Genomic DNA, 12,080 nt, shown 5'->3' with positions numbered 1-12,080 from the left:
ACTTACAGTTCTTTGGGGTTTTTTCATCCTAATGATTAGTCTTACAGAAGAGAATATGTAATTGTGGAGGCTGATCGGTAAGACTTCCTTACTTTCATGTCCCCCTATTGGATCTGGATATCTGTTAGAGAAATTGCTATACTAATAATAGAATTGTATTCATATTTAGAAGCTGGAAAGTAATTTTTATTTTTTAAAAGATATGTTTAGTTCTGGGCTTTTTTGGGGAGAATGATAAAAGCGATTTTACAGCTATCTTGAGTTAGTTATTAAAGTATTAATTTAGCTTGCTCTATGCTAAGAGTACTTGACATTTGTGTATCACTCTCTTTTTCAAAACCTTTTAAACTTTTATCCCAATAACCTTGTGAAGTGATAGGTAATAACAATAATAATTGGCACATAGCATTTTCAAGGTTGTAAATTACTTTATATACCTTATCTCATTTGAACCTCACAACAACCTTGTGAAGGAGGTACCACAGGCATTTTTTTTAATTGCTTAATGTAGTTCATAAGTTTCAGAAGGGGGATTTGAACCTAGGTCTTCTTAGCTTCACATCTGGCACTCTATAGCATTTCCATGTTAGAAAACACTGTAAAGGCCAAGAAGTTAACTGGCTTGCTCAAAATCACAATGCAAGTTAGTGGCACAGTTGTGACCAGAACCTGGGTTTTCTGATTCCCTGACAGTACCATTTTCAGAATGCCATATTACAGATACTTTTATCATCCATTAAAATGATTCTCTGAGTTAGGGGAATAGGAAGTAATAATTTGCTAGTCTACTTGAGAATGAGTTTGAATGGAGTCTAAATTGATAGGCAAAACTGCCAGTTAATGGTACTTTTGCAGAAAATGCTGTGTTATCATATATTAAAAGGTTTTTAGAGGAATAACAATAGAAGAATAGTCGTTCTTTTTGAGAGAACTGGACTAGTCATGTTGCAATCACATGGCATAATGTTGAGTGTTATATAGCCTTACTAAATAGTTTTGTGATAATGTTTTGAGAAGCATGAATGGTTGAGATAAAAGTGGGGAAAAGTATTCTGACAATGGGATTATTTTTTCCCATTCTGGTTGTGTCTTTCAAGTGGGGGTTATTGCAATGACTTCCTTTTTGTTCTTTCAGTTCAATCCCCTTTCTCCCCTCTATTCTCTGGATGTTCTTGCTGACGCCTCCCACCGAAGATGCTTACCAGCACACTGTTCTGCCAGGTAATATTTCTGGTCTCTTGGAGGGGCTCCTCTCGTTTCCTTCTAGTCAGTGCCAATAAAGCCTCATCTGAAAAGAATATTACTAATTCTGCTTCTCTGGAGAGAGGTTCTCTTAAGGAACTAGATGAGAAAACAAATAAATATGCTTCTCCTTTTACCACAAAGGTAAGGTTGGTTAGTCATTCTAAGGTCAGCTCTTAATTCTATGCAAATTGACGTACCTAAGAAGCTTATTAGTCAAACTGCTTGTGTATTTCAAATATATTTGTTGTGTATGTATTGTACATGCAGTTCCTTGTGTAGCTAATTGATAGATGCCAATTAGTGAAATACTTTTGATCTAATGGCAAAAAGTCCATGCATTTACTCATTTAATAATTTTCATATAGGGTTGGCTGTGCAGTGTTTGAAAAGATGAAGAATCTTCATGGGCACAGTCATTTTTACCACATGAAGCTGTGACCTTAGTCATAGGACTCTGATATACTGCAGAATCAAGTGGGGAAGTTGGGAAATGTCTTTGGAAAGGAAAAATATTACAAATAGTTGTACAGAAAATATGAAAACTGTTTAGGTAGTGTAAACCACTTCTCTCTTAACTCTGGATTTAGATCCTTAGTTTAAAAAGGCAGTGTGAATACAGCTTGCTGACTTTTGGTCGGGACTCTTTTGTTGAGGTGGCAATTGCATTCATCACATGTAAATCCCTTCAAACAGATCCAGTGTACTGCATCACATCAGAAGCAAAGTGGAGTGATTGGTTTTGCCCTCAGCCTAACTCTGCCAATGAGGTTAGACAATACTGAGTTAGTATCTGTGCTTTTATTGGGATTCCCTGTTTCCTTTAAAAAGCTGTGCTGCACATCAGCTTGTGTTCCTTATCTCTATATCTCATTAGTCACATCATTATCTTCTATTTCTTGCCTATCAGTTCAAGTGACTGGGAGTTGGGAACATGAAGAAGTCTAGGCTGTACTCGTGGGCACACTAAACTAGAGAAACATTGTCTATTGCTTCACATATTTGGCATTGGCTGAAGGCTAAGGAGAGCAAATATAGATGATGATATCTCTATTTTTCTCTCACTCCTAAATACCATTCCTTCTTTGTTATTCATTTGATAAGCACACATGGCCTCTGTGAAACCTTTAGAAAACGTGAATGATAAAACACTGAACCTTCCAGGCCATCTCTTACTTTCCTGAAATAATGTATGTGTTTTCTCTCTGTAGAGTCTTTTAAGGAGAAGGTTTCTAGTCAGTGAAGGACTTTTCCAACTCCTCTTGACGCCAGATAGGCAGAATTTAATATCAGCTATTGAGACTGTGGATTTCAGGTGTAGGTGGAAGAGATTTTTTGGGGGTACATGCTTGGCACTGGAAAGAGCTGGTCTTAGGAAAGAGCTTTGCCTTTTTTTCTGCCTCATTTTGTATGTAGTGGGGAAAGATTTCATTCAAAGCGTCTGGGCAGCATTGGGAATTTCACACCCATCATTAGAATGGTTTTTTGTGTGTGTGGTGACTGTGTTATCATTAGTGGTATAATTTTATTTTGCGAAGAGAGAAGTGTTTCCTGTTTTATCACAGCATTCCCTGAGGACAGTTGGTGTATTAATTTGCTGTATTGCCTCCTGGCTGTTCCCAGGCTGTTTTCCTCTTCATCTTGGAATTTTTAATGGCCCTGGTGCCTCTTGGGAGGAATGCAAGGAAGAGGACCTCAGGGAGTGCTTCCCTTTTTTCACATGCCTATAATTACTCTCCTTTAACAGCACAAAGAATTTGATAATCATGCTTAGGCTATGAAGGTTTCCTCCTTTCAGGCTGCTAAGCAGAGTCAGCTCCTGCATGGACTACTTTAATTCCAATTTCCTAAACATTTGACGACTGTAAAGGTTTTTCAGCATCTGCATAACAGATAGCATCCTGTAGCTATACAGCTACAGTGTAGCTTAAGGATCATTGTTGGTCTTTGAGGATTCTTCAAGTTGTTCATGGAATGTAATGTCAGTATTTTTGAAAAGATAGTGTCTATTATTTTGTTTTGAAGGAAAGTCTATTAATGAGCAAATTAATAAAAATTTTAAACTGACGTCCTTGCCTCATAAAATAATAATAATAATTAAAATAATAAGTGAAAATGGGTTGGGAGATGGTCTGGTCTGTGACTTTTTGCTCTAAGAGGGCTATAGTTTATTATAGTTTAAAAAAAAAAAGATGGGGAAAGTGGTTTGATGTTCATTTATCTCGTGGTGCCATAAATGCTTCATTTTTTGTGACAAGGATGCTTCATGTCTTGATCAATGGAGGAAGTAAATTTTATAGTTGGTGTTAGCTGTGTAGAGTATTTACTGTTTTTAGGTAGTGGTTTTAGTTCCCGTATAGGAGATGGTATGTTTTCAGATAGTCATTTTTGATTCTTGTTTCCTTTTGTTCTTTGAATTAAAGGTTAAATTTAAATTTGATTTAAAGCCTGAAGGAGGATAATTTCTTTCAGTTCAGTTTGTTGCCTGTCTTTGGTTGACTCTTTAACTTCTTAGTTGCTTGTACATTATACAGTGATTAGAGTGCCAATAAATAGGGATTGGGGAAGTAGTTGATATTATCTATATAGCAGATACAACAATTGGTGTTGAATTTAGAAGATTTCTATTAAATATGGAAGTTCTTGGCTGTTTCTATTGAATATGGAGGCTCTTTATAAGGGCATAATAATAAAGCTGGAGAAAAAAGTATTATTATACTTAGACTGTAGTTTCTTAAGAATTTTGGCATTAAGGAAGGATAGTCCCACCTATCTGGGAAAATACAAAAATAAGACCAACACCCACCTGTCTGTGTTGAAGAAGAAATAGTTTTAATTTTTTTTTTCTTATTTTGTGAGTGTTCCATTAAGTTTTATCCAGTTCAGTAACCTTTTAATACTTGAGTGAAAATTTTATAGCAAACCTTTATGGACTTTTCCTTTTGTCTTAGCCCCCAAATCACAAAGGATATTTCCAAATTCTTACCTAATGTAGATAAACTTCCTTCTTTCTAAAGTGGCTTGGTTGGTATTCCTCTCAAAGAAGTTTTGATATTTCTAATTTTCATCAGATTGTAGGACCATACATTTAGTTTAGAAGAGGACCTTAGATTATTATCTTGTCCAGTCCTCGCAGTTTATAGATAACATACCTGAAGCCCAGTGAAATTAAGTGACTTGTTTAGGGTAGTAAGTAACAGCTGGAATTCCAACTCAGGTCCTCTGATATATATTCAGTACAGTTTCTACTGTGCCATGCTGCCTCTTTTAGTTTCCTCAATATATGTTCACAGCCAGCTACTAGACTGGGTAAACTCACACAGTGCATGGCAACTTGTTTCCTGATTGGTTTGTGAAGAGTTCCATGTCTTCAACGACTCTCTGACTTGACTAGCCATTGGCTGCGAACAGTGCCTAGAAATCACGTCTATTGCTTTTTTTTTTTTTTAAGAATAACTTTGTGAAGGGTGAGAGGAGATAGAATGTTTTTGCCTGTTAGGTTGGGTAGCTTCTTATTGTTGTTCATGTGTGGTCTTATTTTTTCAGTGCTAAAAAATGTTGAAATGTGATTTTTTTTTTTACTGTATCTTTTTGTAGATTATTTTACTCAGTCATTTTGGTAAAACAGTTATAATGTCATGAGGGTTCCACTTTTTAAGTGTTTTTGAGATATGTGTACTACTAGCTTTCAGGAAATTGAGTATGAGGTAAAGCAAAGCTATAATAGCACACACAAATACTAATTTCATATACTTTTCATTACTGAAGACTAGCTGATTCTGGAAGGAAGTCTTTCTGGTAGAATGTATGCTTATTGAGGGTGGGACTCCTCCATTTTGTCTCTTATCTCCAGGTCCTAGCATGGTGCCTGATATGTTGTTGTTCTTAATAAATACCTGTTGTTTTTTATTTTACTTTTCTAATTTTTGAGGACTCTTATTTGAGGATTTGGTTATTGGTTTGATTTGATCCCTAAAATAGCATACCCCTGAGCTGGGGGGCAAATTCTCAGAGTGCATAAATGACTCCAAACAGACTACTGTATATGAAGGTATCTGATTTATTGATTTCACAAACATTTATTAAACACTTGTAATGTGCCAGGCACTGTGCTAGGTCTTGGGGATACAAAGAAGATCTCTAGATTATGACTGATTGGTTAAAACATAGGATACCCACCTGCATGTCAAACTTGGGTTTGACAGACTGAGTTTTTTGTAATTCAGTTTTTTTTTCCTATTATTTATCCTATATGTATTTTGTACATAGCTGTTTGCATGTTGTCTCCCTCATCAGACCAGGAGCTCTTGAAAGTATTGACTGTTCCTTTCTTTCCGTCTCTAATACTTAGCACAGTGCGTAGCACATAGTAAGCATTTAATAAGTGCTTCTTGGCTTGACTTTTTTATGCAAAAGCTTTTTTCACTTTAATAATTGAAAATATCTTGTTTATATTTTGTAATTTCCTCTGTTGCTTTTTTGGTTAAGGATTCTTCCCTAGCCATGGCTCTGAAAGGTGCTTAATTAGTTCTCTTCAGTTTTTTAAATGATAAAACTATTATTATTGAGGTTCTGGATCCTTTTTGAGTTTATTTTGCTATATGAAGTAAAGTACCACACTGCTTTCCAGTTTTCCAATGAATTCTTGTCAAATGAAAATTCTTCCCCAAGTAATTTATATTCTCAGGTTTATTAATTCTTAGCTATTGAGTTCACTTATTTTTCTTTCTTCCTTATCTAGTTTTGTCCACTGATCCAATTCTGTTTTTAACCAGTACCAAATAGTTTTTTATTGGATAACTTAAAGTATGGAAATTCTATACCCCCTTCATTTTTGCTTTTTTCCCATTATTTCCCTTGAAGTTCTGGAACTTTAATTCCTCCAAATGAATTTGATTATTATTTTGCCTACCTATGTAAAGTATCCCCTTGATAGTTTAATGTTATGATGTTGATAATGGTAATAATAATAGTTGGCATTTAGTTAGAACTTTAAGGTTTGCAAAGCACTTTACATATGTTATTTTGTTTGGTCCTCACAACTCCGTGAGGTAAATTGATATTATTATGCTTGTTTTATAGAAGAAAAGACTGAAGCTGATAGCAGTGAAGTGAACTTACCCAAGGTCACACTGCTAAGAAGTGTCTTGAGGAAGGATTTGAACTCAGATCTTTCTGACTCCAAGTTGAGAACTAAGCAGTATTGTCATTTTGTTCTATTTACTTTGCTTTTGTGATAGGCTAGGTATTTAAATTATTATTTGTTTTTTTTAGAAAACCTTTTGTAACTGTATATCTATAGCTCTTAGTTGTACCTTGGAAGATTAACCCCCAGACAGACCATGCATATCATAGTTATTTTGAATTGGACTTTCTTTTCTATTATTTCATCTTGAATTTTTCTTATGGCTGTATAGAAATTCTGTTGATTTCTGTGACTTTATTTTGTATGCTGCTGCTTTACTGAAGCTACCAATTGTTTTTTTTTGCTAATTCTGAAAGCTATTCTGAAAGCTGTCCTAAATAAATTATCTTATCATCAGTAAATAAGGAAAGTTTTGTTTCTCTTTTGCTTATCGTTATGCCTTTCTTTACTGTTGCTAACATTGCTAGAACTATGTCAAATAACAGTGGGGAAAGGGTCAGCCTTACTTTACTCATGTATTTATTGTAAAAACTTGCAGTGTTTCCTTTTACCTGAGATATTGTTAACTTTTAATATATGTGTGTGTGTGTGTGTGTGTGCATGTGTTACATATGCACATATAATCATATTAAAAATGCCCTTCTATGCCTGTGTTTTATAGGATTTTAAATGTACTGTATCAAAAGCTTTTTCCTGCATTTTATCTTTAGTTTTATTTTATTTTATTTTTATTTTATCTTTGGTTTTTAATATAATCAATTGTGTTAATTGTTTTCCTGATGTTGAACCATTATTATACTATGCTTGGCATCATAAGTTCAACCTGATCATAGTGAACAACTTTTTGGATATTTTGTTGTAATCTTTTTGGCAAGATTTTGTTTTAAGATTTTTGACTTCATTAATAATGTATTGGTTTGTAGTTCCCTTTTTTTGTTTTGTCCTTTTTCTGATTTAGTTATTATGACTATATTTGTTTCATAAAAGGAATTCCATAGAGTGTTTTATTTCACAATATTGAGAATAATGTGTTTAGTACAGATATAAGTTTTCCTTTATAAGTTTTATAGGATTCTTTTGTAAATACAGTGTTGGTTTTGTTTGTTTTTTGGGGGGGGTGGGTGGGGTTGGTGTAGTTCCTTTATGGCTAGTTGGATTTCCTTTTCTGAAATCGGTTTAAGAGCTCTATTTGTTGTCAATTTGGGGATTTTTTGTTTTTGTAGATAAAACTATTTTACATTTTTATTTTTCTCGTCATTCAATTTTATATAGTAGGTTCTCATAATTCTTTTTATTTGTTATGATTTCATCTTATTTTCTAAGTTTGTTAATTTGATTTTCATCCCTTTAAAAAAAAAAGCCATCTTTTAGTTTTGTTTATCATTTTTTAAAGTTTTTAGTTCTGTAGTTTCAATCACAAAGCACTATTTATTCTGCCTTCAGTGTGTCAGGCACTGTGTTAGGCACTGGAGATACAAAGACAAAAAAATGAAACAATTCCTACTCTCAAAGAATTTTTTACTTTATAGAGTGAGGCAACATGTACTTATATATATTATATATATACATACATACTTATAAATGCAAGATAGTTAAGGAGGTGTAGGGCACTAGCTATTGGGGAGAGCAGGAAAAGAGATCAAGAAAAGGCGGTGTTTGGGGGGGGGTAGGTGGCACAGTGGATAGAGCACCGGCCCTGTAGTCAGGAGGACCTGAGTTCAAATCTGCCCTCAGACACTTGTTAGTTTCTAGCTGTGTGACCCTGGGCAAGTCACTTAACCCCAATTGCCTCACCAAAAAAAAAAAAAGAGTGGTGTTTGAACTGTACCTTGAAGGAAGATGAGGTATTCTGTGATGTGGGGTTGAGGAACGAGTATATTGCAGGTTTTGGGGATGGTTATTCAGAGGCATGGAAATGGTAGATGTTCCTTTCTGAGGGACAGAGACAAGGCCAGTTGGATAGGATCATAGATTGTAGTCAGAGGAGTAATGCATGAGGAGGCTGGAAAGTTGGTTGGAGCCAAGTTAAGAAGGGCTTTAAAAGCTGAGCAGCAGAATTTATACTTGATCCTAGAGTTAATGGGGAGTCCTTGGTGTTTGGTGAGTAGTGGAGTGACCTGAGTCAGATTTGTGCTTTAAGGAAAATTACTTTGGTAGTTGAGTAGAGGGTGAATTGGAATTTAGAGAATCTTGAGGTAGGGTAATCAGTTAGGAGCCCCGTCTTAGTAGTCTTGTTAGGACATAAGGAAGGCTTGAATTAGGATGCTAAATGTATGAATAAAGGGAAGGGATCAGATTGGATAGATATTGTGGAGATAGAAAGGGTAGGATTTGGCAATTGATCAGGTATGTGGAGTGAGGGAGAATGAAGAGTCAAGGATAATACCATCATGGTAATGAATCTGGGAGACTGGAAGGACGGAGGCACTCTTTTCAGAAATAGGGAAATCTAGTAGAGCAATGGGTTTTGATGGAAAGATAATGAGGTCTATTTTGGGTATATTGAATTTGAGAAATCTTTAGAATATCCAGTTTGAAGTGTCCAAGAGGCAGCTGGTGGTGTAGCCCTGGAGTGTGAATCTGGATATGTAAATTTGGGATAACTAAACACATGGGAGCCAAAGAGGTTACTGAGACAAAGTGTGGAGAGGGAATAGACGAGCGTCGATGGCCAGCCTTAGGGGCACACACAGGTGTGTTTTGGGGTAAGAGACAGGTAAGGGATATGATATGGATGACGAGCCAGAAAAAAAGGCTGAGGAGAAGTCACATGGATAGGAGGAGAACCAGGAGAGAGAAACAAAAACTAAGAGAAGAAAGAATCCCAGGGGGACTGGGAAATCAATAGTATCAAATGCTGCAGAAACATGAGAAAGGATGAGGTGTGAGAAAAGACCATGAGGTTTGGCATTTAAGAGATGGTTTAATTTTGTAGGGATAAGTTTCAGTTGAGTAATCAAGTTCATCCACATTGTAAAGGATTGAGGAAAGTGAGTAAAAGAGAGTGAAGTAAGTGAGTGCAAAAAACTTTTTCTAAAAATTTGTCTGAGAAGGGAAGGGAGGGAGAGATACATTATGATTATCTTGAGGAGGATGGTAGGATCCAGTAAAAGTTTTTATTCTTTTAGAATGAGAGATAATTGGGAAAGGAAGAAATCTGTAGATAGGAAGAGACTGAAGATTAGAGAGAGTAGGGATGATCATTAAGGGGTCAATCTGCTGTAGAAAACTAGTGAGGCTGGGATCAAGGGCACATATGAAGGGGTTGGTCTCGACAAGGAGGAAAGCTACTTCATTATTAGAGAGTGTAGGAAAGGAGAAGAATGAAGGATGATGGTTAAAGGGTTTTGTGGTGAGCAGAAAATGGAGAAGAGGGAGCTCATGGCAAAGGGTCTTAGTTTTCTCATTAACGTAAAAAGCAAGGTTTCTTAGATTTTTTTTTAACAAAGGAAACCAATTATATTGAAATACAGATAGTATTTTTTACCAAGTTCACAGACTCCAGGTTAAGACCTCTTGCTCTAAAGTGTTTAAAACAAACAAACAAACAAACAAACTCATGCTCTTACAATTACTGTCAGACACAGGATTTAAACCAAGGTCTTTACACTTTTCCATGTTGCCTTTCTTTTCATTTATTTATTTAGTTAGTTATTTGATTTATCAACAATCATTTCCATAAGCTTTTGAGTTTTAAATTTTTCTCCCCTTCCCTCCCTATCTCCCTCCCCAAGACTGTGTGCAATCTGATATACATATCGTTCCTATTAAATATATCTTCATATTAGTCATGTTGTAAGGAAGAATTAGAACCAATAGAAGGAACCACAAGAAAGAGGAAACAAAGGGAAAAAAAAAGAGCAAATAGTATGCTTCCATCTGCATTCAAACTCCATAGTTCTTTCTCTGGATGTGGATAGCATTTTCTGTCATGAGATCTTTGGAGATGTCTTAGATCCTTGCATTGCTGAGAAGAGCTAAGTCTATCAAAATCAGTCATTGCACAGTGTGGTTGTTACTGTGCACAATGTTCTTCTGGTTCTGCTCATTTCACTCAACATCAGTCCATACAAGTCTTTCCAGGTTTTTCTGAAGTCTGCCTGCTCATTATTTCTTTTTTTTTTCTTTTTTTTTAGGCGGTTTGGGTTAAGTGACTTGCCCAGGGTCACACAGCTAGTACGTGTCAAGTGTTTGGTCTGAGGTCACATTTGAACTCAAGTCCTCCTGACTTCAGGGCTGGTGCTCAATCCACTGTGCATCTAGCTACCCCTCATCATTTCTTATAGCATAATATTATTCCATTACATTCATATACCTCAACTTGTTCAGCCATTCCCCAGTTGATGGGCATCCTCTCAATTTCCAATTCTTTGCCACCACAAAAAGAGCTGCTATAAATATTTTTGTATGTGTGGGTCCTTTTCCTATTTTTATGATCTCTTTGGGATACAACCCTAGAAGTGCTATTGCTGGGTCAAAGGATATGCACATTTTTATAGCCTTTGGGCATAGTTCCAAATTGCTCTCCAGAATGATTGGATCAGTTCACACCTCCACCAGCAATGCATTAGTGTTCCAATTTTTCCACAGATTGTTTAAATGCTGTGTTTGGTGTGAGGGTAAGGGAAGGTTAGTAGAAATTGCCCTAAGTCTCAGATCATATGAGTCAGCTTCATTTCTTGCCCTCCCTATGATCAGTTTCCTTCTCAAAGGCCATACTCTCACATTTATAATTGTTTAAAAAATACCTACCCCCCCCTTCCCTGCCTATTCTGGGTGCCATTTTCTCCTAGGAGCTTACATATCCCTTCTCATGGAGTGGGGTACTGCCCATGAAGACAAAGTAGTTTCCCAGAAGGTTGTTTCTTAATGCACACACTTTCCCCTGACTAAACTCATTATGAAGTCTCCATCTTTTAATCCAGACATATACTGAATCCCCATGGGAGAGAAGTGCTCCTTAGTGCCACACCCCTCTCTAGTTCCCAGTCTCAATCCCTCACCTCTGCTGCTTCTCTTATTCACTCACAGCACCCCATCTTGCCTAGAGACTATAGGAATCATCATCTCTTCACTGTTTTCTCATGAATTTAGGGTGTATCACTCATTCCCCTCGATCTCCCACTTTTCCTTCCTTTACTTATGCAACCTCTCACTGCAGCTGTGTCCCAAAGACATTGATTGACTTGTAGTGAGGAGGGGCAGTTATCATGAAATTTAATCCTTGGATGTTTGTTTACCTTCTCTTCTGCTGTATTTTAAATTTCACTTAAGTCTTCATTGTATCATTTTTATCCTTTGATAATCCCTCTTTGTTCTTTCTCTTACCCTACTATTGTTTAATCTTTCCTCCCCACCTCTAACTATGAGATTTTATTATTTGTCCTTTGCTTGATAGCTTTACTTATCTTTCTTTTATCCCAGTTGCTTGAGGTCTTTGCAAATTGAATATTCTTCTTACTTTTGTTTTTCTATTTTGCAGAAGTTCCTCAGATACCTCAGTTTGTTTTAAAATTAATGATTAAGCACAGGTTTGCAGGGTATGACATGTTGGGTTGTTCAGTGCCTTTACTTTTGGAATGTATGATTGCATTTTTGGTGGCTGGAATAATCCTGTGCTATTTGAATTTCATTTCCTTCATATTTAAATCTCTTTGCTACTTGCAAAATTTGTTGATCATTGACATGATTA

General features: G+C 36.0%; 1 protein-coding gene across 2 annotated transcripts in view; it reads left to right on the top strand.

The window, feature by feature from the left end:
* Window positions 1-12,080, top strand: part of GPATCH2L (G-patch domain containing 2 like) — a 66,497-nt gene that overhangs the window by 27,820 nt on the left and 26,597 nt on the right. For both annotated transcript variants that reach the window (XM_027844981.1, XM_027844982.1), the window contains exon 8: window positions 1,136-1,221. In XM_027844981.1, coding sequence (XP_027700782.1) covers window positions 1,136-1,221 — 86 coding nt within the window. The remainder of the gene's footprint in view (window positions 1-1,135; window positions 1,222-12,080) is intronic.

This window comes from Vombatus ursinus, unplaced genomic scaffold, assembly GCF_900497805.2.
Source record: "Vombatus ursinus unplaced genomic scaffold, bare-nosed wombat genome assembly UNPS02014945.1, whole genome shotgun sequence".
NCBI classification, from domain to species: Eukaryota; Metazoa; Chordata; class Mammalia; order Diprotodontia; family Vombatidae; genus Vombatus; species Vombatus ursinus.
This window is presented reverse-complemented; position numbering and strand designations above follow the sequence as displayed.